Source organism: Camarhynchus parvulus, chromosome 12 (genome assembly GCF_901933205.1).
Source record: "Camarhynchus parvulus chromosome 12, STF_HiC, whole genome shotgun sequence".
NCBI classification, from domain to species: Eukaryota; Metazoa; Chordata; class Aves; order Passeriformes; family Thraupidae; genus Camarhynchus; species Camarhynchus parvulus.
Genome location: NC_044582.1, coordinates 7,802,994 through 7,827,781, shown reverse-complemented (window position 1 = coordinate 7,827,781; position 24,788 = coordinate 7,802,994). Strand labels below are relative to the sequence as shown.

Below are 24,788 nucleotides of genomic sequence, written 5' to 3'. Positions count from 1 at the left end.
GGCCGCGCCCCTATTTATAACGTGTGCCGCGAGCGGATTGGCTGGGCCGGGCTGGCCGCAGAGCCGCCCCCCCTTCGCCGCCATGTTGTGTGGCGGGGCGGGGGCGGCCCGGGGGCTGCCGTGAGGCGGGCGGAGGGCGAGTAGAGGCGGCGCGGGCGCTGCTGGCGCTGGGCAGGGGCGCTGTGCTGGGAAGAAGAGAAGGCGCGGGCTGCCGGGCTCGCTTCTGCGGAGGGAATGGCGGATGCCGTGATCCGCAGTGGCGGCGAGATGGAGCCGGAGCAGCATCAGCGGATGGAGAAGACCAGCGCGGGCGTCCTCGGAGTGGAGAGTAACAGAGCAGGAGCCGCTGAGGACACCGCACAAAATGGCGGACGCTCTGAGAGCGGTAGCGCTGGGGAGGCGCTGCTGGTGGCTGCTGTTGCTGCAGAGGACAAGGTCCCCACAAACCTCAGCATCAATAGCAGCAGCCAGCGCAGGAGCAGCATCTCGACGGCAAATGAACAGCAGCAGCAGCCGCCCAGCGGTGTGCTCGGGGGGCCGCCCCCTCTCCCTAAGCCCTCAGAAGACCAGCAGCCTGTTAGGAAGAACTTTCACATCCCCAGGAAGAGCAGAGAAAAGAAAGGTTGTTCCTTCCCTTCCCCTCCCTTTCCTGCCTCGCTCCCCTCTCCATCCTATTCATCAGGCAGCTCTCGGACACCTCACACGGCTGCATGCAAACAAACCCTGCGCTGTGGAGGAGGCTCTGCTGGCTCGCACCCGCGAGGCTGCTGAGGAGCCGATTTTAGTATCAGGATGTTACATTCTTTTCCTACCCCTCCTCTTTTCTTTCTCACTTTTATTTTGTCACGAGGATGAAACAAAACCAAAACCAAAGCTCGGCTTGAATTTCAGACCTCTGCTTTAGAAGGAGGAGAAGCTGGATGCCATCACGGTGGGCTTGAGTTGATCTCGGCTCTGCTTCTGGAGGTGCATTGGCATGTAGAGAAGATGTTTCTTTGGGACACCGACATCAGCGAAGATGGTTCGCTTTGCTCTTCCCCGACCTCCTCCCTGCAGGAGAAGGGTGTAATCCTAGTTAGGATAGACGAAACAAACCCAGCAAAGTTGTCCTTCATTGATGATATGCAGAAGACTGTTCTTATCTGGTGAAAGTTCTTTGCAGGGAGAAAGGGAGCGTCCCACGTTCTCGTGCCTCGCTTTGGAAGCGTTCTGCTTCCAAGTGTCCAGGGTTTGGTTTTTTTTGTTTCTGAGTAGCTCTTCCTCTAAAAGCCTGTGGTATTTCTTGCTTTTCACAGGACTCCACTGGTTTCTGCTTGTTTTTGTTAAGTGGAGTTGAAGACATGTCTGATTTCCTTCCTGAAATTTATCTTAGTTCTTGCCCTTTTGCAATATGGAGTCAGTAACTTAGTACATATCACAAAAATACTTGTTTAAATAGGCTTCTTGTTCTTCAGAGAAGAGGGTAACATCTTAACTTCTTGAAATGCTTTCTTCTGTAAGGAAGAGATGAAGGTAGGTTTATTTCATTATCCAGTCTTTTGTCTCCAGTAATAGACTATTTCTTTTTGGTAGTAATGACCCCTTTTTCTTCCTGGTCTTTCCCATTGCCACCCCACTCTGGGGTGATACAAGTCTGGCAGAGATTCATTGTAAAAAGAAATGGGTTGATTTGGAAAAAAAAAAGTCTTTTATAATTCATCTGACAGAAAAATACCTGGATGTAACTTGATGCCTCATGAACAATCGAAGTGTCTTGTGTGCCACACCCAAGTGTGGTTACACCCAAGTGTGGTTTGAATGTATTTCAGAAATGTTTAGTACTTAACCAACGCTATCTGAAGTTCCACTTTAGCATTTGGTTCCAGTGTGAATGAAGACCTGCAAAATTCCTTCTTAGGTCATTTAATTCATCATTTGCCTATGCTGACCCATCTGCAGTGTGCAAAAAGTTTTGGATTGTGTAGTTCAAACCTCGGGCTTCTGTGGCCTCTAAGGTAGAAGAGGAAGCCATTCTTATCTTACTTCAAAAACTGACTTGCTAATGTCAAAGTCATTTGAGCCATTCTCACCCTTTTTCCTTTCAGCCTGCAGAAAGGCTCTCAGGTATTTTGATCATGCTGATGTCTTGGAGCTTCCGAAGCTCTCAGAGCAGACCCTGCTCCATTCAGCCCACCGTGCTTGTGGGTTTACAGCTGTGAGTGTTGTTCACACGGCATGGACTGCCAAACTGCAGTTTGAGGACAGCTAAATTGCTATTGGGATTTGTATTGTCTTTGGAAAATGATGCAATTCAGTCAGTTCTGCAGCTGCTCTGGAAGATCAGCACTGGATCATCTGATGCCATAGGTAGTGGCTCTTGCAGCATCCTTATTGCTAGTGCTTAAATACATCTTGTTAAATTGCAAAATAATCTGAATGGCACCAGTTCCTCTCAGAAGAGCTCTCTTGGCTTGGTTCTAAAGCCCAGCATGAAGCAATACATATGGAAGCTTCCTACATCATTCCCTGCCTTGCAATTGTCCTTGTTCTGCTTTTTAAACCACCATGTCTTTCCTGGACATGCCGTCCTGAGACACAGCTGCTGCCTTGATTGTGAAGGCTTAGCTGCTATATACAGAGTACGATCACCTTGTCGGAGGTGTTTGTTTGGAGGTGGGTTTTTTGGTGGATTTTTAAGTGTTTTTAAACACCGAAATTTGTTTCAGCAACAATTTTTGGTAGTGAAGAAATTAAAAATGGAATCTGGAAAGCACAAATGTAAGAGAAAATTTAAGCTTAAGCTTCCAAAATGTAAGAGAAATAGCCTAGAAAATTTAGGCTTTAGCTGCTTATTTATCTTCTTCAGAATTTATCTTCCCTCTTGGAGACTTAGGTAGGGGCTGAAAGTCAACAGAAATCCTTTGTAATCTGAAGGAAAGATACCTCTTAACAGCTGTGACCAGTTTGCACAGAGAATTCTTCTGATTTTCTCATTCTTTTTGCTGGCATAGGAATTCAGGAAACAAATGAAAGAAAAGTTGGCTGCAACATTATTTTTTTAAGGTGTGCCTGCGTTTGTCTTCCTCCTTAGAAGTTCCTTGGAGGTTTGTTTTCTTGGTACATGGAGTTTAGCAATGGTGTTATGCTCTCTTGAGCAGCTTAGCTGTCATTTACCTTCAGGCCTTTCCTGGCCTCTTCTAATTCAGTTGTCTGATCTTCACCGGTTTCCAAGTTTGCTTGGAACTTGAGAGGTCCTTGATAGGATTACGAAAGCAAATTTTAAGGATAAATCAGTGTAAGAGCACTTTTAACTTGCTGAATGAGTGATCCCCTCACCAAAGGATAATTCCACCAGTGATGCTGACATTGCAGCCAGTGCCTTTAAGAGGTTGCTTGTTGATTAAAGCTGGAGTTTCTTTCTGGAGTCTGTCAAAGTAGCAAATGCCTGCTGTTTCTCAGGCTGAGGGGGTGAAAAAGGCCTTGCTTTTACCCATGAAACTGCAATACCTGCATGAAGGTCTAGGTTGTCCCTTTTCTAATTCATCGTTTTGCCTTGTCTTTTGTCTTCTGATTTTCCCTTTCTTTGGTAGAGAGGTTCATCTGCTGTTTGCTCCACGATATTTCTAGGTGGAGAACTCTCTCAGTCCCTGAACTTGGTAACTATTTAGGCCTATTGAGAGCACAAGACATTTTGGGCTGAAAAAGTCCTAAAGGTAAAAATGTCACAGTTCATTAACACCACAGATTTTTTGTCTTAGTCTTCAAGAATGAAGACTGAAAGAAATTGAGACTTAAAAGGGTGGAGCTTAACGGAGCTTTTGTAGCAGGAGGGCTTGTGTGTCAGGAATGCCAGCATTCTGCCAACTTAGCTGATAGGAAAATCATTAATTTACTTACCTTCCCTTCAAACTTTGTTCAGGATTGCTCAAGGAGATGGCTCTGTCTTCACATTCTGACTTAAAGCAACCAAAGCCAGGAACTCCAATCTCAGCTTTCTGAAGCTGAAACATCAGACAGCTGTGAAAGAAAAGTAGAGCCTCTCGGGCATGACATACATCCAAACATCCAGTCCAGTCCCTGTCCCTTGACTAGTCCTTATTAGCTAAACTCAATTTCCACCTAAAAATAATTACATACTTTCCAGTGCCCTGGGTAGACGCTGAACAAACCCAGTATTTATTTACTTGTTTTTACCTGTGCTGAACAAGCCAGCAAACCCCAGAACAATTGACTTGTGTTATAAGGATGCTGCAGGTTAGTCCTTACTTTAATTAGTGTTTAATTAACCCAGGGCAGTAAAGGTGCAGTGTACAGCAGGCCTGGAAGACATGTGTGTGCACATGGCTGCTCTTTGAAGTGATGGAGGACTGGGGATGAGCTCAGCAATTCCGTGGTTTGCCTGGAGGCACAGGCCGTGGTGGCTGCTGTACAAGGTCTAGTTTAGTACTTCTCGGTTTTATTTTAGCCTCCTTGCTTGAATTAAGGTACAGGCCCTGCTGTGGCGACATTGACATTTCAGACCATCACTGTCCTTGAACACCTCAGTTCAGGTGGGGAACTGAAAAGTATTGCCTGGCTACTCATCTCCCTGGGGTAGTGTTTCATGTTTTGATTGAGAACATGTAGTCTGCAGTGCCTCAAGTTCTGGAAGAAAAAACTGCAACAATCTTTATAAAAATTTTTTCTGTTTTCCATAATTGAATGATTAGGTAGGCCCTTTCCATAAATGTGTTGAGCACTAAGTGTATACGAGTTTATGCAGATTCTCCCTACCAGGAGAGTAGCGTGACTTGCTGGTTTAGGGCAAGTCTGTCTCAGCTTGCCCCCCAGGGCTTTCCACAGAGCTGAAGATGTTTAAACACAAAGAGGAGCATGGTTGGTAATATTTGCGTGTGTGACAGGATCTTAATTAATGTAATAATGTGCCTCTTCCTAGATTTGCATCTGGGAAAGTAGGTGAGACTTTATGCCTGCCTGTGGTGGCTCTTTCTAGCTCACCCTGCAGTGCTTTCCACTTGTTTGGGCTCCAGATGGAAGCGAGAGACTCATTTTTACTGAGCTTGTGTCCTGGGGGAAGGAGGGAGAAGGGCTAAGGTACAGTAAACACTGGTAAGAAAACAGGAAATTTGGTCAAGCGGCTGGCACAGATAACCTTCTGCCTTAACTGGTTGTTTTGAGGAGCTGGCAGTGCGTGAACCCCAGATCAGTCTGCCAGGGCGTTGGTGTTGTAGTGTCCAAGGGATGTTTGGGGCTGGGGTGGAACAGGGGGGTCTTTCCCAGGGCGTGTGTACCTGCAGCAGGCTTGTTTTCTGTTCTATCATAAACATTTATCTCTTCAGTACAAGAGAGAAGCAATTCAGTCCCAGCAATACCAAGTTGAGAATTCCATTCACTCTCAATTCTTCTTCCATTTTGCAGTCAGCTTTTGAAAAATGAAGGTGTGGTTACTGAAAAGGATGTTACATAAGTATGGTTTCTAAATCACTTTCATAATTTCCGCTCTTAAAAAAAAAATTGCTTTCTCATTGTTGGTGGTGTTGGAATCCTTGCTTGATTTCAGTTTGCAGATGTGGTGTTGCCTTCTAAAAGTGTGCAGCTTTTACTAAATAGCACAGAACAGTTTGGTTTTCATTAGGAACATTTGTTTTATATTGAGGCTTATGCAGTAAATCTTTTCTGCAAACGAGGGAAAGTAGATTTGCTGCCTAAATCTACTGCCATATTACTTAATGAAATTGGAAGATATACTCTAAAGATTGAATTAAATTTAATTTGTTGTTAGACTCATGGTAGGTTGCTTTTTTGTTGTTTTTGTCTTTGTTTTGTTGGGTTTTTTTGGTGAGATTAGTACTATTGTTGTTCCTAACTGTTATAACTACAGTAAAAATTGTGCACTTTTGGTGGGGGTTTTGAAAGTTACTCTGAGGATAAAAACCACTTCTTGTGTTGTGCTAGTTCAGTTCCCCCAGAGATGTTATTTTCCTGGCCACTGCTCTCAAAATCTTCACTGCCATCCTCTGCTGGGTCCCCCCGGTTTGCTTCTCTGATCACTTTGTCACCTTGGCACCCAAACACAGATGAGGAGCTCAGGGACATGGCTGCTTCCCTGTGGAAACTCGGGTAGAGGTTTGCCCAGGAGGGAATTTGTACAGCAGCACATGAAAAAGCAGGTATAGTAAGGGATAACATCATCAAGCATGAACACAGGCAGTGGGGTCCTGGTATTTTTAGTAATAGGAGCTTATTTGTCTTCTTTAAATAGGATTGGTTTTCTTCATATTTAGCTTAATTGCCATAAGCAAACAAACACAAAACCTCATAATAGTTCTGAAGTGGGGCCAAGCTATGAAACTCTTGTTGGGGTTTTTATTAGGACAATTTGTTCCTACTTCTTAATTAAAGGAGTTAATTAGTAAATTACAGTTCTGAAAGTTTAATTACAGTGTTTTGCAGTACATATTAGATGTTTTTCAAGGGGTAAATTCAGACTTGAGGTGCTTCCCTTACAAACTTCTGAGAACTAGTAGCTGTTCAAGAGCAATATTAAAAAAACACAATTGTGATTTTTAAAAGATGCTATCATTCTAGGAAATTTTAAGATAAACTTTTTAAAGTGTATATTTGCCAAGTATTCTAGGTGTTTCGTGTTTGTAATTGAATCACAAACCATTTATTTTCATGCATAAACTGTCAGTGAACTGGAAACTTTTGGATGTTTTCACGTGTATATCGGCGCCAATTATTTTATTTCTTCTCTTTTATAGCACTCTTTCAACCAGTACTTCCAGAGTCTCGAGAATTTGAGGAGATTATAAACATCCTGCATTCTTCCTACTTGGATCCAAATTCAGTGTCCAATTTTAAATACAAGAGAGCCAGCTTAGTTCATAGTGAACTGTTGGAAAAGGAAGTGAGTATATTTGTGGCTTCTACTTCTCAATAAGGTACCAGTCAAATGCCAGTGCTTCTCAATCTAGAGGCAGAGACCTGGGCATTATTTTCAGTTTTGTAGTTGGTCTTTAATTGCAAACTCACATCCTCAGAAATGAAAGCAACTATTTTTCAGGCAAGTTTATTACTGTGTAGTTTTCAACTTTTGCCTGCCAGGTACCCCAAGAAGACTAAAAGAAAAACTGTATTTGGCACCACTTGTCTGTGTGTTTTTAGCTGTCAAAAATTTTCTTGATTTTTATTACGGTATTTTAATAACCCAGAAATTTGTTTTAATGTCTTTACAGGGCTGATGTTTCCTGTGAAAATTAAGATTAAAATATGTGCCTGATAGAAGTTTCCATAATCTCTGTAGTTTTGTTGTTTTCCAAGAAGTACTTTAACTAAAGTTGATCTAGTAATTGGAGCACCTTGGTTGAAGCTCCTCTGTTGTGCCTTTTGTGGTGTCTCTTAAATCCAACCTTGGCTTGTTCTCATCACTCTCAAATGAAGTTTTCATTCCCAATGCCAAAGCTTCACATACGAAGCTTTTCAATTCGTTTGCTGTGATTATAATCTTGAAGTTATGAAGTAAACTGAAGCTTTTTCTGATATTACATTAATTATTCATGGTTACAACTGAGAAATATTGGTAAAAACCACCTCAGCAGCAGTGAGGTGCATCTGCAAAAATGTTTGTACAGTATAAGAAATCTATCTCCTAAAAAGAGAAAAAGTCTTATTTCTGGAGTTTCAAAGATGATATGGGAGGCATTGGGCTGGATGGTTCTAGCCAGTTCTGCTACAAAGATTAAATGAAACTGTTACTGCACAGGTTTGTTTGAGGAGTGTCTCTTAAAAAAAACCAAATACTTGGTCAGATTAAGCCAGTTAGATTTCCCACAGGTATAATGTTCTTGAAATCTAATTATAGCATCCAGTGATTTAATTTGGATTATCTTTTGATTATTTATGTACACTTGCATCTGCTAACATAGCTGGGGCTTTAAAACACTGACACTTGAGTGTGGCAGCAGCAGTGTGTGTGTGTCTGTGCTGAGAGCTTTGTGTGTGAACAGTTCACAGAGAAACGCAGGGAGCTGAAGCGGGACGGGCGCCCGGAGAAGGAGCTCTCGGAGAGTTACGCCTTCCTCATGGTGGATCGCTGCCAGGTGAGACTGAGCCCTGCAGGGGAAATGCTTTCTTCAGCATTAGGAGCTTTTGGGCCTTTGGGTTTTTCAGAATGTTTTTTTTGACACAATCTTAAAGTTACTTTTGCAAAATTCAGCACTGGATGGTGTAGAAGGATGGGAAGGGGATCTGTCACCATTTAAATCCTCTATTCCCTGCTACTGTAGGTACTCCATTTACATGACTCTGTGTCTTCTCTGGTTTAGGCTCTGTGTTATAAATAGAAGGATAGATTTTCTGGATGACATGTGAGTTTTTATTTGGTTTGTGTTTGGATTTTTTTTTTAATGGAGGAATAATTTATGCTTTCATTGCATTTGGGTTTTGGTGTTTTTTTCTTCTTTTTTTGCATCAACAGGGTAACCTGTAATATTACAAAATGGACATTGTCTTCTCTGTCTCTTCTTTGATCACATACTTTTAATCAAAGTGATGGAAAGGTGATTTCTGTGCTTTGTATGCTATTATAGAGTTGGGATTTCTTAAGCATGCAATCATTTGACAGGTATACTTCTGTTTTAAATATTAAAATTTTCTGTATTAAAGGCAAGTAATATTCATAAAGAGTGTTTAAGGTATAGAGAGGGTGTGGTTTTTTAAGATACAGGTGAGTCTCTGTAGCTGTTCCATACCAGAGTTCAACTTACACAGTTTAATAGTTTTATAGAGAATTCAGACTAGTCTTGCCTCTGTTTGTAAGGGTTGGGGTTTTGTTTAAATCTCAATTTATATTCTGTAATTGTAATTTCTCACTGTTTGTTCTGTTCATATCCTGGCTTTCCTAACAGACTTGCTTAAAAAACTCTGTTCTCTTTAGATCCAGAGCATATGTGAAAAGGGGCTGCAGGTTGGCCACTCCAAAATCACAATTCTCGGCAGCCCTTCCATGGGTAATTATCTTTAATTAGAAGTGCTCGTTATTCAGTAGCAGTTGGCAGATAATGTGATGCAGTTGTCTCAACTTTCAGTCTTTTTTGTATCACTAACTGCAGCAGTGTCACAGCAAGATGTTTTTAGCAAAGGAAATAGACCTCAGAACATTATTTCATAGCTGTTTTTGAGTAGTTCAGTTAAATTCCCTTTCCAAAGGGGACACTGAATTCTCATTTGGCTTTAAGTCAAACCACTATCCCATGTCTTTCCAGTAAACCTGGGGGGCCAAAGAGCTAATGCAGTGTGTGGCTGGCTGCCTCTGTGTTTGTTTGTAGGTATGTGCATTCACAGATACCTCATGGACACAGTAGCTCAGCTCAGTTTTGATGTAGATAGAACTAAAATTCTTGAATCGACAAATCCAGAAGAGCATAGATAAATTGGAGACTTAGAAGAGTCAGAAGGTGTTAAAGAGTTTTGAGAGTGCAAGACAGTAAGTTCATTTTGCAAAGCTTTTCAAATAGAAAATAAGGAACTAATTTTGTCATCCTGTGTGAGAGGAACATGGTACAGAGGTATCATGAATATTGAAAGCAGAAAATATGAATGAATGTAGAGGTGAATATTGAAAGCAGAAATAGGTGAGAGGTGGAGAACAAAGCTTTATGAGAATGTGAGTTTTTACTGTTTAGCTGGTAAAGGGTCTGGAGCAATATGCTCAAGCAGTTAAATACAGACTTGGAATGAGAGGAACCTAAGCCAAATGGATGTTTTTTAGGGTATCTGAATTCAGTTACAGTTCTTTGATCTGAGGTAGTCAGCCAGACCAACAGATGACAGCCTGTGTTTGAGGCTGTAAAATCTATGAAATAACTAAGTACAGAAAAGCACAAAATTATTTTACCTTTGCACTTGAGTGTCAATTGTATCTTTATTCTTTTGTGTGCATTGAGCTTTAATCCCATGTAAGACTTTTTCAATCTCTAATAATGTTTTAACATTCAGCATAATGTATTTTGGTTTCTTTTTATACTCTTCTCAGGTGTATATATCTCCAAGTATGCTGATTTATTGCAGCCTAATCCTCTAGAATCTGGAGCAACTGGAGATGTGATTGTTTTTAAAATAATAAAGGTAATTTTATCTTGCTATTCTTGAAGGATTACATTGCTTACTGGTAACACATAGGTGGTTTTAATCTAACTTACTTTTAATTTGTGCAGTCATCTGTGTATAGAGAAACTAGACCTCTACTAGATTTAAAATCCAGTATTGATATTAAGCTTAAATAAATCATAATAAATTGTTATATAAGGCAAAAATATGTTGGTTTTTTTTGAAAGTATGAAAATAATGTACTTCCAGAAGTAGCTTTCTTAATGGCTTGTTTTATTTTCTCTGCTCTTACTTTGTGTGGTACTTGAAGCAATTTGTCAGTTTCCAGGACAAAGCTCCTGCTGATAATTCTTCTGCTTTATTACAGGGAAAAATGAAAAGCATATATGACTACAGTGGTATGAAAGCAATGGAATCAGCTGTCAAGAGTGTGTTGGATCCCACCCCAAACCACGAGTGTCACATTTCAAAGAATGCAGTTAAAGTCACCTCCTTGCTGGCTTACCGAGCCTACGAGCTCACTCAGGTACAGCTGGGCCTGTGTCACCTTCTTCCAGAAAACTTCACAAACAGAACTTCTGAATGATGAGAGAAAATCACTGGGGATAGAACAGCCCCTGAGCTTCCCTGTGAAGCTGCAGCTGGGTGTGTGCAGCAGTCCACAGGTGCTGCATTAGAAATCCCAGAACAGCATGGCAGCCTCTGCTGTTCCCATGGTGTGATCCTGGACCTCAGGGGAAGCTCTCCCTCACATTAGGGGGGAGAGGGAATAGGAAAAAACTGGGGAATGTACATGGAACTGGAATGGAGGCTGGAAGAGAGGACTTTGTGTTTTTTTTTTTTTTTTTTTTTTTTTTGTTTGTTTTGTTTTTTTTTGGTGGTTTTTTGTTTTTGTTTTCTGCTTATTCCCCTTTCCAGATTCTCAGGTTTGGAGATGATGAGGGAAGACAGAATGAAGTCAGTTCCAAGACTTATGTTCTGCCAGGTGTTCTATCTCTTACTGCAACAATCTGTTGCAGTCAGATTATTCTACCAAGTCTGCAGATTTCAGGATTCTTGCTTGAAAGCATTCTCTTCAATATTAACTTCTTTTGTCTTCTGTAAATCAGTGAAATAGATGGCTAAAAAATGAATGTATTTTTTCATTTCTCATTTCAAATTTGCCTAAATTAACATTTTATATTGGTGATTGAGCTAAGGATAGACTCCAAAACTCATTGCAATATTTACTTTCCTCTGAATTTTTTTGTTTTTTATTAGTTAATCCCTTCTCTCACCAAAAATACTTTCAAGTAAATTTTGCATTTCAATAATGATTTATTCTTGATTCACTCCTGAAGGTACTGTCGATATCTAAGTGGTTAATAAAGGAAGGAGAAGATTAAAAAAACTATCTTAATTTATTGTATTCTCTAGTACATATGAGAGGAGCATTTAAAAACTTCTTTATTTTAAATACCAGCATTCAAAGAAATTAATGATTTAACATCGTCCCTTCTTTTTCGCAGTACTACTTTTATGAATATGGCTTTGATGAGATCAGGCAAAGACCAAGACATGTTTGTCCTTTCGCTGTTGTTTCATTTACTTATAAAGATGACATGGTACAAGGACCAAAATTTGTGCCCCCATCAAGGTAAGCTAGGAAATGAGTTGTGGAAAATCTGCATGTAGCAGGAAGAATTCATAGCTCTGGGCAGTAGCTTAGAATTTATGTAAATGAACAGTGCTGAAGTGAATGAATGTGTCACAGGGACTTAGTATAATAATTACACTTTTTGATGCAAAGCAAGAGGTGCTAGAATTGGTTTTATGCAGCAGGGTGGCCCCTGTGGGAAGCAGTTTCGCTGCTCTTCCCACCTGCTTGCCTTTTGCCCGGGTGAAATCCACAAATACTGAGGGGTTTTACCTAACTGGGGAAATTTATGGACATAAAAACGTTCACAGCATTATCTTGCTTGGTACTCTAAAATAATATTCTGTATATTTTGTCTCTGAGCCCTTCACTGGTATCTGCTGGTGGAGAGAATATGTAGATGGCCAGTTGATCACAGATCCACTGTGATACCTGTGCTGATGGGAAGATGTCCAGGTGTGGGGACTGTACTATGAAATGCTAAAAGCAGTTATCAAGGTATCTAAAACAGTACAAGATGCTGCAGCATGGTAGATTGAGGTTAGAGTGGGAATTACCAGTCTTCCTATTTTGTTAGACTGATAAACTATTCTTAATGTAAAATTCAATGGTCAGAATTCTCTGTTCCAGCCTAGTCATTCTGTCTCTTCCTTTGTTTAGAGCAAACACCTTCCACACAGATAGAAGTACAGGTAAGAATGAATTCCATTTTTTGGTTTTATGATACAGACTGGGAAGGTTTTGATGATTTTCCCCTGTAGTTTTATATTTGACCAGTTTAGTTAGGCTGAGTGTATACGTGAATTTTATCCTGAACCATGCTAGTTGCTGATACTGGATGATCAAACAGACCCCTTAATATATATATTCTTTTATCAGAATGAACCATAAGTGTACAAAGTCAACAGTCTTTTTTCCCTCTTTTCCTACTTAGAGTGTAGTAGGAACTGATCTTCAGTTCCTGAATCTCTTGTTCAATGGCACTTCAAATAATATGATTCTCTGTCATGCTTTGTTTTGAACCTCATTCAAGCAAAGTTAATATGTATGAAAGTGGTTGACAGTTAAGGTAAGGAAAGAGGATATAATTCCTCAGAAATTAGCATCAAGGGTGTGCTTATACTGACAGGTGTAGGTAACAAACCAACCTCCTTTACTCTGCTCAGAGCAGATCAAAACATAACAGGGTTGATAACACCATTTCTGTTGCCTTTTAACATTATTGTCTGGTGTTGAATGAAATTTTCCCTATACTGATTTTGGAGATTCAGCAGCCTCTTCTTTCAGTCACAGCTAGCAAGTGGTTTCACTTAGTCTTCCTTTCTCCATCTTAATTTAGAGAAACCTAACGTTACATTGTGGAGAGGACAGCTTTGGAATAAAGGCAAACTTGTGTGCCATGTTTCCCTAAAATCAGGAGCACGACCTTTCCTTCCATGCAAGCTGTGAGTATTGCCATTTAGATAGTAAGTTTAAAATACTGCTCTATCAAAACTCTTTTGAGTAGAAACTGGTGAGTTTTGGATATATTCAGATGAAAATCTGAAATACTGATGAAGTGCCTTAAATACATCAAACAGGAGTCGAGTCATGTATGTCCAGAACTTTCTTGAGCTCAGGCAGACAGCTGTCAGCATCTCTTTGCTGTTTGGTGTTCTGTTGTTTGTGGGTTTGTTGGGTTTTTTTCCATTCAAGTGACACACACTCCTCTGCAGGAATAAACACCCCTGGCTCATGAGATAGTCCAAAGAAATTATTCTTAAGGGCATGTATTTACTGCTTCTTATTTTATCAGTGAGTGTAGGAATATAGAAGGTAAAAAAAGAGGTCTTTATTTTTTTATCTTCCCCCCCTTCTTCTCCAGTTCTGAGAAGCTTGAGGTTGAAAAAGTTATAAGCATTGATCATTTGAAGAAAAAAATTTCACCAGCATTGTTCTTGAAAGAAACTTACCAAGAAAGAAAAGAAGGTAAATTGTTCTCATTTAATTTCTTTAAATTCAGAATTTTCAAGTTTTCTGAATTACAATTTTGTTTCTTTTTTTCTTACACTCTCTTTCTCCCCTTGTGTCCTATCAGTGTGGAAGAATGGCGTGTACTGTAGCCTGTATGAAGTTGTGGAGAAGTCCCGTTCTGGGAGTCACTTAGAGGGTTTACTTCAAAAACTAGAGAAAGAGAAACTTGTGAGTGCAACAGATTTGACTATTCCTATTTTTAAAAATAATTTTACTAGTTAGTAGTTTCAGGCATACTACAAGATCCACAGTCTCACTGGAATTCCTTAGCTGGCATACTCTTAAGTATCAGGGCACTTCTCTGCCCAAGACAGAATTATCTTGCAGTCAAGAAGAGTATTCATGGTGAGCAAATGTCTTTGAAGCAGTTTGCTCTTTTTGCTTGAAAACAGGTCCTTGTGAAACCACTTGTGGACAGAGGATTTCTTATTCTTCTTTCTCCTTGGCAGATGATGTCCCCTTATGGTAAGCATACTCTGGGTTTGTGTTTGAGTTGGGTTTGTTGTTTTGGCTTTTTTAGGGGTGTGAGTTTTTGAGTACTAGGTTGACTTTGGGTGGCTCTCTCCTTTTTTAGTGTTTTTATTGTTTTCTGTTCTAGACCACCAGACGGGACGGTCCCGCATGCTTCATGCATTGTTTCTGTTTCCAGAGTCTAGGGGTGTCATTAACTCAGGTAGGTTTGCTCACTGTTGTGTGCAGGTTTATTTAAACAGAGGTGATATTCTGTTAAAGATTTTGTAGTATTCAGTCAGTGTGAACTAAGAGTAACAGCTTGCATTGGTTATGGCCATGGTATTAGTGTTTAGAAATACTTGTTTCTTCACAAAAGCAAATGTTGCACGTTGTAGGTTCATTTGCTCATATTTGAGAAGGTAAAACTTGTTGAAATTTCTTGATGTAGCATCCCTGGCTTCTGAAGTACTTCTTCATGGTCATTCCAGACTGTGTTTCACCCAGTGTGTATTAACATAGAGTATTGCTGACTAGTCATCATCTATTTATAGCTTCATGGTTTGATTTTAATTGTGGATTCCCTTTTCTCCTTTTGGCAGCACAAAAAAATGGTCCATATGGAACACAGAAAAATTCACCTACCACGGTTTTGCACAAGAAAAAGGAAATCGTTCCAGAATTCACAAAGTTGGTTCAATCTCTGCATTTTGCTTTGTACCGGGCCCGCAAACGCAGCGGTGTAGATTACAATGCTGTTGTGGAAAACTACATTTATGAGTACTTCAGAAAACTCTACCATGGCCCTGGAAGAGGTAGAGAATTTGTATTTCATGAGTACTCAACACATCTGGATGACAAAAAATTTCTGTACCCTGCCCCGAAAGACAAAGGTCACCATGGCACGTGCTTACAGAACTATGTGTTCAGTTGTGAGGCCTATCAGCTCCCTGTCTCCAGAGCTAAGGAACTGCTGGACAGAAATCGGAAACCTCAGCGCTTCAGCCCCAGCTCAGATTATGAAGCCGCTGCTGCCAAAAAAAGAGTGTCTCGTTCTGGAGATGATGATACTGAAAGACTCAAGGATCTTATTAACTTGATCCAGTGTAGAAAGAAAAATGTAGGTGGAGATTCTGATTTTGAAGACCCCAGAATTAGGAGTGGTCTGAAAAGAAAGCTGGAAGAGCAATCTGGAAATATGCAGAAATACCTAAAAACGAGTGACTCTTCAGAGAATATTCGTCAGTGCGAAGGTAAGAAAGTCTTTGTTTAGAGTTCTTCTTTAAACATTGTTATTCAGAGCATATTTAACACTTAATCATCATAGATTGAGTATCTTTTTGCATGCTGTAGCAATTTAATGCACAGATCTCATTGGCCTGAGATCTGTCAATAGAGATAAAGTTTATTTTTTGCAGGTTTCCACTTCTTAGGAGATAAGTTAAGGGGAATTTTCCTGGAAGTTGCTTTTGTTTAGCCTCTTTGGAAAGAAAGCAGACTTTTAAAGAGTTTACTTGCCCGTGGAGCTGTCCAAAGACTTTCTGATACAGAACACTTAGCAGACTTGATACTGTCTTTTGCAGAGTTTTACTTTGCTGTAATTCTTTGTGTCCACTACCCTATTTCATACCAAAGAAGTTCAGTTTGAAGAGAAGAAGCATAGTTCAGTTTTGAAATAGCCAGTAATGTGTGTAGTGAGACAAAGGAAACAACCTAATAAGATTAAATTCATTATCTACATCCAAACCTCAGAGAAGTATCACAGATACCTTCTGACTTAAGGTCTGCCAGAAAAAACCCTTTGATTTCTGTTTCCCTGACCATTTTCTCAAGGCAACTATAGAAGCCTCCTGCAAAAGGGGGAAAGGGAACGGGGTGACACAAAGAAGAGGGGATTTCCATCAAGCACCAGTCGCTCTGGTGTGTGTGAATCGCTGGAAGATGAAGTGGCTGATCTTAGTTGTCCTCTTGAGGGGACAGAAGATACTGACTGGCATGTAGGGATGAAGGAGGGAAAGGGTGGATTTGTGGTTGGGATTCCTGCTTGGTGTATTCTGTGGACCTTCAAAGGTCTTTTGACATTGATTAATGGTGTGATAATATGTGATAAAAGCATGTCTACATTTTTGTTAAAATAAGTGTGTGTACATACAAACTGATGCTAAAGATCGAGACTGCGGGTACGTGGTGGATGTTTGTGGGGAGATCTGGTTTTGTTCTTATTTTAAGACTGACTAATGGATTCCTTTTCTGCTCCTCACCCTCTTCTAAGGTGGCAGCACCCTGGATTCACCCCACTGTGTGTTCTCAATGAATCCTGACCACAGTGGCCACGAGGGTGACTTCAGGCAGGACGTGTCGGACGCTGCAGCCGACCCGGAGGGGCTTGTGCGGGCACCGCTGGAGACGCTGGGCCCTGCCAGCCACTTGGACCCAGTGCTGCTGCAGTCTGTCACCCAGGCCTTGGGCTGGGGCACTGAGGAGATTGAAGAGTATGTGAGACAAAAATATGAGTATGAATCCATTCCTGCTCAGGACAGAGATGATCATGAGCTTCCTAACACTGCTCGGGCTGACAGCGTTCCCTTCAAGGACCCACAGAGCCCGGCCATGCTGGAAACTGACGTGCAGTGCTTGCCCTACTCCGTGGATGTCAGTCTGCAGCTCCCACCCAACGAAGCACCCCTTGAGCACACACTACATTTACAAGTAAGTGAAACTGCCAAGATGCTGACAGTGAAAGTATTATTTTCATGAATATGAGGCTGAATGAAAAAAACGTTTTTTACAGAGGCAAACACAGATACGTACTAACTTTTCTGTGAAGCTTCTCTATTTGATAGGAACATAGGTGGAAATTTTCTCCACTCTTAAGTGTGTGTTCACGGTTCATTATTCTTTTTGTGATAAAAAAGGAAGCAGAGTTGAAGAATTCTGAGTATTTCAGTGCATGCTCAGCTCTCTTCATGTGCCTTCTTGGTGCAGTGCTGTAGATGAGTTCCCTTGTGCTTAGGGATCACAGTGCCCCAGCTCCTTACCCTACAAGAGTGATTGTTCCATGATCTGTGTTACTGGTACTTCCACACAACGTCCAGTTTCTAAGTCATAGAGCAGGAATGGGTTTGTCCTACCCGTAATGTGTATGCTATTTTGCTTTTACCCGTCTGGAATGTGAGATGAAATTGGCTTTTTTGAGGGCCCATTACTAATTGTAGGCAGTACCTCAGCAAATTTATTATTTAAATTTAAATTATTTAAACTGTATTATTTAAAATGCCTCCTGGCTTTAGTCAGGTGTCAAGACAACAGCCTGGAAAGAGTGAGGGAGCAGCCAGTTCTCCCCTGTCTTCCCCTTTGGCACCCCCAGCTCCCATACTGTAAGAGCAGTGCTCAGGGCTGCATTAGTAATGAGACCAGAGAAGTACCTTGTGGAAATGTTTCCAGGTGTGAAGGGTTTAGATTGATAGCAGAATTGCCAGTGAACTCCTTTCTGTCAGCTGCTCAGAAGGTAAAAACTTAATAGTGAGCCAAACCAAAAGAAGTTGTTTTGAGATGAGCATTTTGCTTGGTTTTTAGGACACAGGCACTGGGAGTACCTTTGAAGGCTGCAGTCCCTGTCCTAGTGCACCTATAGAACATGGCTATCTCGGGCAACCTCCCTGCTCAAATAATGTAGGGGAAGTTGGAATGCACTGGAAACTTATCCCAATTACAGGTAAGATGGATTTTAACTCTTCTGTTCCTACAAGTAGTGAATGAAAACATATTCTAAAGGTTTGTACCTGGATTCATGCATCCATTCTTGGATCACATGTTGGTACACAAGCGCATTATAGCCTGTGCAGTTATTTCTTATATTTGATTAATACAGAAATCTGCTGGATGAAAACAGATACTGGTGGAGAGCATTGGTTTGGCCTCATATTAACACAAATTAGAAATGGGATTGCTTTAAAAACAAACAAAACTATAGTTTTGATTATGGATGGTGAAGAAACTGAGCTGGGGTTATGAGGGTCTTTCAGCACTCCTTGCAGCACCACTGAAGCTGTGTCAGTAATCAATCAGACTGACATCCTCCCCTTTCAAGAAAAAAACCTTGTTTTCACTGAGGTGCAGCTTGCAGTCCAACTCCACCAGGTCATTTGTGTCTAAGCTTTTTAGAAGTGAGCATTTTAACTTTTTAGAAGTGAGCATTTAAATTTCATTTAGTAGCAAATGAAAATACTTGAATCATATGTTGCCCTGCTCGATTTCTAATTTAATTTTTAATTTGTAATGAAGGTACATCCTGTCGTGCTACATTATCTCTGGGAAAACTACTTTATTCTGCTTTTTCAGCAGACTTGGACTGTGCTGTTTGACTGTCTTAGCAGCTGTTAAATGTACTGTGCTTCTGTACCTCAGCAGACTGTAACACTTGAGTATTGGGGTTGAAGTTGGTTGGTGGGGGAGGCATAACAGTAATGCTGTTTTCAGGCTGGGATTCGGAGGTTTTGGTGTATCAGCTGTGTGTGACTTTCACACATGAGATGATGGTGATGGTGATGATGAACTCTTCTTCTGTAGGTCTGAAATCACCAGAAGAGCCACTGGAATATTTGCCACCAATGGATGCACTTCCTAATGACCCCCGGGTAGTAAATAGACAGAGAAATTCTGATTATCAATTGCCATGCTCTCCATTTTCAGACACACAGAAGGGGACAGCAGAAGATGGACATTACACAGGACAAGTGGAGAAACTTGAAGATCAGTATGAGCTAACAGATCAACCTTTTACAGCTAAGCATTCCATTAGTGCAGTAATAGAGACAACACTGTTAGAAGAATATAAGCTCTTTGCAAGAAAGATTAAAGAAATTTTGCAGCAAAAAAACATTCCTTATGTCAGTGACATGTCCACACCAGTCCTTTCTGCCCAGGAGAGGATGATGAGACTTTCTGAACACTTCTGTTTGCAGGCATCAGAGATTTCTGTCCAAGAATACGTAGAGAGCCTGATTGAGAAACTGGACAGCGTCATTTTGGCTTCTTCCTGCATGAAGCAGACTCCCCCAGTGTATTCTAGTCCTGAAGCACTGGAGGTGGTGAGCAGCACTGCCCCTGACACGCTGGCTGTGAGCAGGGACAGCAGCACAGCACTCCCAGAGCCGCTGTGCAATCACCTGGGGGAGGAGCCGCATTGCCGGGAGCAGCCTTCAGCAAGCCTGCCCCTAGGGAAGGACACAGTGAGCCATGGGAATGCTAAACCAGAGGAGCAGACTTCTTCTGCTGGTGATCTCAGGGAACCACCAGAAAAGACTCAGAAGTCCCCTAAGAACTTAAACATTTTAACTCAACCAGCTTTTTCTGATTTGATAAGCAAGTTAAAGCCTGAATTATTTACCGGTTTTGTCCAAATAATGGAAAATGTACAGAAAAACAGAATCCAATTTTATATTCATGAAGAGGAAGAAAGTGTTCTCTGCAGAGAAATCAAGGTAAAGCTGTTTCAGTTCAACCTCTCTCTACTGTCAGAGTGTCTTTCAAATCCACTTGTGTGAAACTGGACTCACTTTCACTGTGAAAGTGAGTTGTGAAAATAGGCTGTCCTGTCCCACTTCCTCATTGAGCTTTTGTGGTAGTCTTGCTTATATTTAGCTTTTACGTAAGTCTTTGAGCTGGAAAACAGAGCAGGCTGTAGGTTGGTCCTTCTCTGAAGATCCTGCCGGGGGTGGGCTTACAAAAAAAAGGTGATCAGTGAAGAAATGTGATAGCTACCATTTTAGAAAGAATGTATGAAAAGTCACTCTGTGTGCCTTTGGGGTTTTTTCTCTTCCCCTCTAGTTAATAGTAGACAGAAGTTTGAGAAATCACTGTGCTTCTGTACCTAAATGTGTAAGATGAAAGTTGTAAACTTCTGGCCTTCCTTGAAAACTGGGGCAGTTTGATAGTGTCAGTTGGTTGTCTGTGTGTGATTTGATAAGAATGACTGAGTTGCTGAAACAGCTGCTCTGTGTTGCTGCATCCTTCTGATTAATTTATGGGAGGGATAAAGCAGCCAGTCCCTCTGGGATTCACTGAAGTGGAAAACCTTCTTGCTGTGGGTGTCATCTGGGCACTGTTTTTACCAAACTACCTATTGACTTTGTCCTTGTCTCCTCTCTCTGTGGTGGCAGGAGTATCTTAGAAAGTTAGGGAACACAGAGTGCCATCCAGAGGAGTTCCTTAAAAGAGGAGATAATTCAGAGAAACTGTTGATCATTATCCAAAATGAAGACATTGCCAATCTCATCCATAAGGTATGTCCCACGTAAGTAACTGTGAGCTGCAGGAACCTGTTGGCAATAGTGAGAGGAGCTCATTTGGAGCAAGGCTGCTTTCTTCTAACAGCACAGCGTTCAGCAGTACCCTGTGTTTAGCTGCTGTTTGAAGAAACAAAATGGTTGTAGTAAAAATGGTCTTGTCTCAACATTTACTCATAACTTCTTCCACTACCATGCACAGGCTAATGCATATTTACTGTTAGTAGTTGTAAAACTCTGCAGAGGCCTGAGTAGTTCTGCTTTTGGTTCTGTGATGCTCTAACAGGAGGTGAAGGCAGCTTTCAAATGACCTGAGCTATTCCTGCCAGCTTAAGACCCTGTGCTGGACAGAAAATAAAATTATTTGAAGTGCTTGATGTCCGTTTACTTTATTCCTGTAATGCTCCTGAGAGAGCACCTCCCTAGGCAAGAGAAGAAACAGTAATTTTTTGAAAATGTGTTTTGAAGTTTGGTGCCTGGCATTAGTAGGTAGGAGAGTTCAGTAATTCCTTTTTCTGTGTGACCTGTGGTTACACTTCTGATTTCAAATGTTTTTCAACAGATCCCTGGCCTGGTGACTCTGAAGAGGTTCTCCTGTGTCAGCTTTGCAGGGGTTGACAGTTTGAATGATGTGAAAAATCGCACTTACCATGACCTGTTTGTGTCTGGGGGTTTTGTTGTGTCGGATGAATCTGTCCTTAACCCAGAGTCCATCACTACAGGTAGGTGGTGTGATGCTTCTGGAAGCTTTAGAATTAAAATCCTGACATTTCACTATGTGAGAGGTCCCACACTCGCCACAATAAAGGATCAGGTCTTCCAATTTTTGTGATGTTCTTTGAGAACTTCAGCTAATTCAGTCTCTTTCTCAGCCCAGTGGCGCTCTTGAAGAACACATGAACAGGGAGATTTTGTCTTCAGTTTGTATTACACTGTGTAGTTATATGTGGAGCCTTTTATTCCTTCCTACTCCATCCACAAACATGCTATATATACTTTTTCTTCATTTGAAATTGAATAGGTAATGAAGTTACAGTTTTTTGAAATATTTTAGCAAGGCAGAGTGTGTGTGCTGAGGTCAGCTTTTAAATACCACTGCTGGGCACCTGAGGTACAGAAAGGCAGCTCAGTTTTATGATACTGCTGTTGGCCAGTCTGCATGGAATAAAACTTTGAAGTGAGTGTCTGCTGTTTGTAATTGTGTGACTGTACTGTGATGAAAACAGGGAACAGCTTTTTGTATACACTGAAGCAGTATTTTCAGTCTACATACCACAAAATTTAACTTTTATTCAATATCTCTACAACAGATAAACTAAAACAGTTCCTGACATTTCTGGAGGATCTCAATACCCCAGATGGGAAATGGCAATGGAAAGTCCACTGCAAAATACAAAAGAAACTGAAAGAGCTGGGGAGGTAAGTAAGGTTCTATAATACAAGCTGTTAAAATGCTTCAGCTTTCGTTATGCCATCCAAAACACTTAAATAGAACTTACTCTTATTTTTGTCTGTTGCTATGTAGACTGACCTTAAATTGTTTCTAATAGTGAGCTTTCCTCCCACTGCAGGATGAATGCCAATGCCCTGAACCTGCTCACCCTTCTGAACACCTACCAAAAGAAGAACTTGGTTGAGATTCTGTCTTACCATAACTGTGATTCTCAAACTCGAAATGCTCCAGAACTTGAGTGTCTCATCAGGCTTCAAGCTCAGAACATACAACAGAGACATGTTGTCTTCCTAACAGGTAAACCCCACATTTGTGAATACCTCTCCCCCTTTTTTGATAACAGGTGCTAAATATTAATACAAATTCTTCTTTTATGTGTTTAGAAAAGAATCTCAAGACGCTGTCGAGTTACGTTGATAATGGCATTGTGGTTGCTGCTGTCGATGACTTTATGCGTAATTTTAAAAGTCTTGTTGGGTTTCACAACTCTGATACTGAGCAGAACAACCTTGCTGCTGGCAGTGCTGGCCAAAGACAATCAGGTGAGGTCAAACACACTTAAACTTTCCTTCCTAAAGTGCATGTGTGGGGTAGAGGTGCTGGGACAGTGTGCCTTGACTCTGGTCAACAGCCACTGCAGCTGGCAAGGAAAACTCAACTCTCAAGGTACTCTTCTGTTTGAAATGGCGGGGGAAAAGCAGTGGGGATGGAGACTTTCAACACAGAAGTACAGGCTAATGTGGTATTTGAGGCACTAGACAGGGCATCTGTTTTCAGGAAAAGGATAAACTTGTCACTACCTGCTTTATCTACTTAGAGTAGATAAACTGTACTGAGATGTCAGTAATTGTACTCATTTAATTGTCTGATCAAATACTCACCTGCTGTGTAACTTTAGATGCTGTTTTGACATTGTCCCCTTTGGAGCTGGGAGTTGGGATTTCCCAGCACTAAATATGAGCACGGTGTGCAGAAGCTTTTAGCACCAAGTAACTGGACACTCCCACAGAGGGTTAAGTGTGTGTGTTGAGTAAGTGAACTCGAGTGGCAGAAGACCAAGACTTAAAGTGCTGTTGGACTGGCAGACCTGAAGTGTAACACTGTGAGTAGTGAATGGCCTTTTTAACCAAAGTTTATATTTCAATAGAATAGAACTTTCTCTCTCTTTTAATGTAGTTCTTGTAGAAAAGGATGAGAAGGATGAGGAGGACATGTCTCTGGATTCAGGGGATGAATTGTCAGAAATAGAAATCTGCAGTGGTGCCTCTAAGTATGATACTCATGTGGAAGCTTTGCAGACAGAGGCCAAGGGCCCACATGGAGTAGATGCTAAAGCAAGCTGCTTATCAGTTACAGAGTTACCTCCTGAAGCACAAACTGGCCTTGGGGAAAAGACTTACAAAACTAACTTGGAAGAGAAGCAGCCAATTACTCCAGTTTCTACAACATGCTCTGCTGAAGGAGAAAAACACAATGCAGTCGAACAAACTCCTTTCAGTAACTTCCAGGTTTATAGCAGACAATTAAACATGTTCCATCAATTCAGCCACTTTAGTGTCCTCACTCATCAGACTTTTCTGGGAACAACATACCCAATTTCTCCTGCAAATCAAAACCAGGAAGGGAGCAATTTTTTTCTGTCTGCCTACAATCAGAGCATGGATACAGAAAAGTCATTATCACCTGGTGGCTGGGATAGCTGCTGTGATTCTTCCAGGCCATATTCAGAACAGAAATGAACTCTTAAGTCTCTTTTTCTAAGTTGCTGTGGACTTCTCTGTTTCTAAAATGTTGGATTAATGATTTCTATTTTATTCTGGAACAAAATGTTTCTTGTTCTTGTTATCTCAGATGTTTTCATGTTCTATTTAAATCCCTGATGGCCCGTCCCTGTTGGAACCATCTGAAAATTTAAATAAATACATATATTTTTTAACGTTTACTGTACTTGAATTATCTTGTTTGTTGGCACTTTTAAGTTTCTACATTTGTATTTGACCTGTTACCTAAGCTTCAGTTTGAGGTCTGTTTAATGTAAAGCTGAATGTTTGCCTAAAATATGTGAAAGAGCAGTTGTCTTTTTTTCTCAACCACAAGAGTATCCAAGTCATGTTTCTTTACACAAATATTAAATTTAATGTATTTATTTGACATGGACACAAATTTTGTACAATGTTTTTACATAGCTCTAAGGTAGTGTACTTATTTTCATGACTATATACTGGATTTTGGCTAAATACCTCAATTAGAGTAACCAATGGTGCAGTTCCATTACAAAAAAATCAAATAAACTCTTAATGCACAAGGGACTTGCTAACACATTGCTTTGTCTGTGGTTTTTACATTGTTTGCAAAGTGCTTGAGGAACACCCAAGCTTAGTTTCATGCCCAGCAATTATCTGTGTGTCTCACCTGGTGCTCTGTGCCATTGCAGCACCAGCAGTGCCCTCCCAGCTTTTATCTGGCCACTGTGATTACTGTAATGAGAGAAGGACAAACCTGAATTTAATGACTGTGGGAATTCAGTTTGCATCAGAAAAACCTCAATCCTCTCCCACTTCAGCTTAATGATTCCTGGGGCTTTCAGGCTTTATTTTAAAATTTGGTTTTGTTTGTTTTGTGAACTAGCACTGGGGTAAGTACAGTTTTATCTGTTTCTTAATCCTGTCTGTTAAATTTCACACCTGCCGAGTTTCCAACCTTTTCCCCCTCAGCGATTCTCTCCTTTTGTTCTGCCTCAGGCTTGCAGAGGCAGCAGCCCTAGGGAGCAGCTGTGGAGCTGCTGCATTGCTCACTCGGCTGAGACTCCTGGCTTTTAGTGCTCGTCTTCAGGTTGCTCCAAGTCCTGTGTTTGGGGGAC

The 24,788-nt window shown here is 41.0% G+C and overlaps 1 protein-coding gene across 4 annotated transcripts; it reads left to right on the top strand.

The window, feature by feature from the left end:
- Positions 1-234: 234 nt before the first annotated feature.
- On the top strand, positions 235-24,249 carry TASOR (transcription activation suppressor). Of its 4 annotated transcripts, none has more exons than XM_030956698.1 (23): positions 235-622; positions 6,744-6,889; positions 7,989-8,081; positions 8,918-8,990; positions 10,016-10,107; positions 10,457-10,615; positions 11,598-11,725; positions 12,386-12,417; positions 13,065-13,170; positions 13,590-13,693; positions 13,803-13,906; positions 14,131-14,203; positions 14,337-14,411; positions 14,791-15,441; positions 16,461-16,897; positions 17,765-17,903; positions 18,881-19,671; positions 20,350-20,472; positions 21,038-21,197; positions 21,786-21,894; positions 22,047-22,225; positions 22,312-22,470; positions 23,105-24,249. In XM_030956698.1, exons 1-23 carry the CDS (start codon positions 235-237, stop codon positions 23,665-23,667), a joined length of 4,884 nt encoding a protein of 1,627 aa, XP_030812558.1. In that variant the 3' UTR covers positions 23,668-24,249. The 4 variants fall into 4 exon arrangements, with proteins under 4 accessions (XP_030812558.1, XP_030812557.1, XP_030812560.1 ...); XM_030956697.1 differs by having other exon boundaries at positions 18,758-19,671; XM_030956700.1 differs by having other exon boundaries at positions 22,827-23,654.
- The last annotated feature ends 539 nt before the right edge of the window (positions 24,250-24,788 follow it).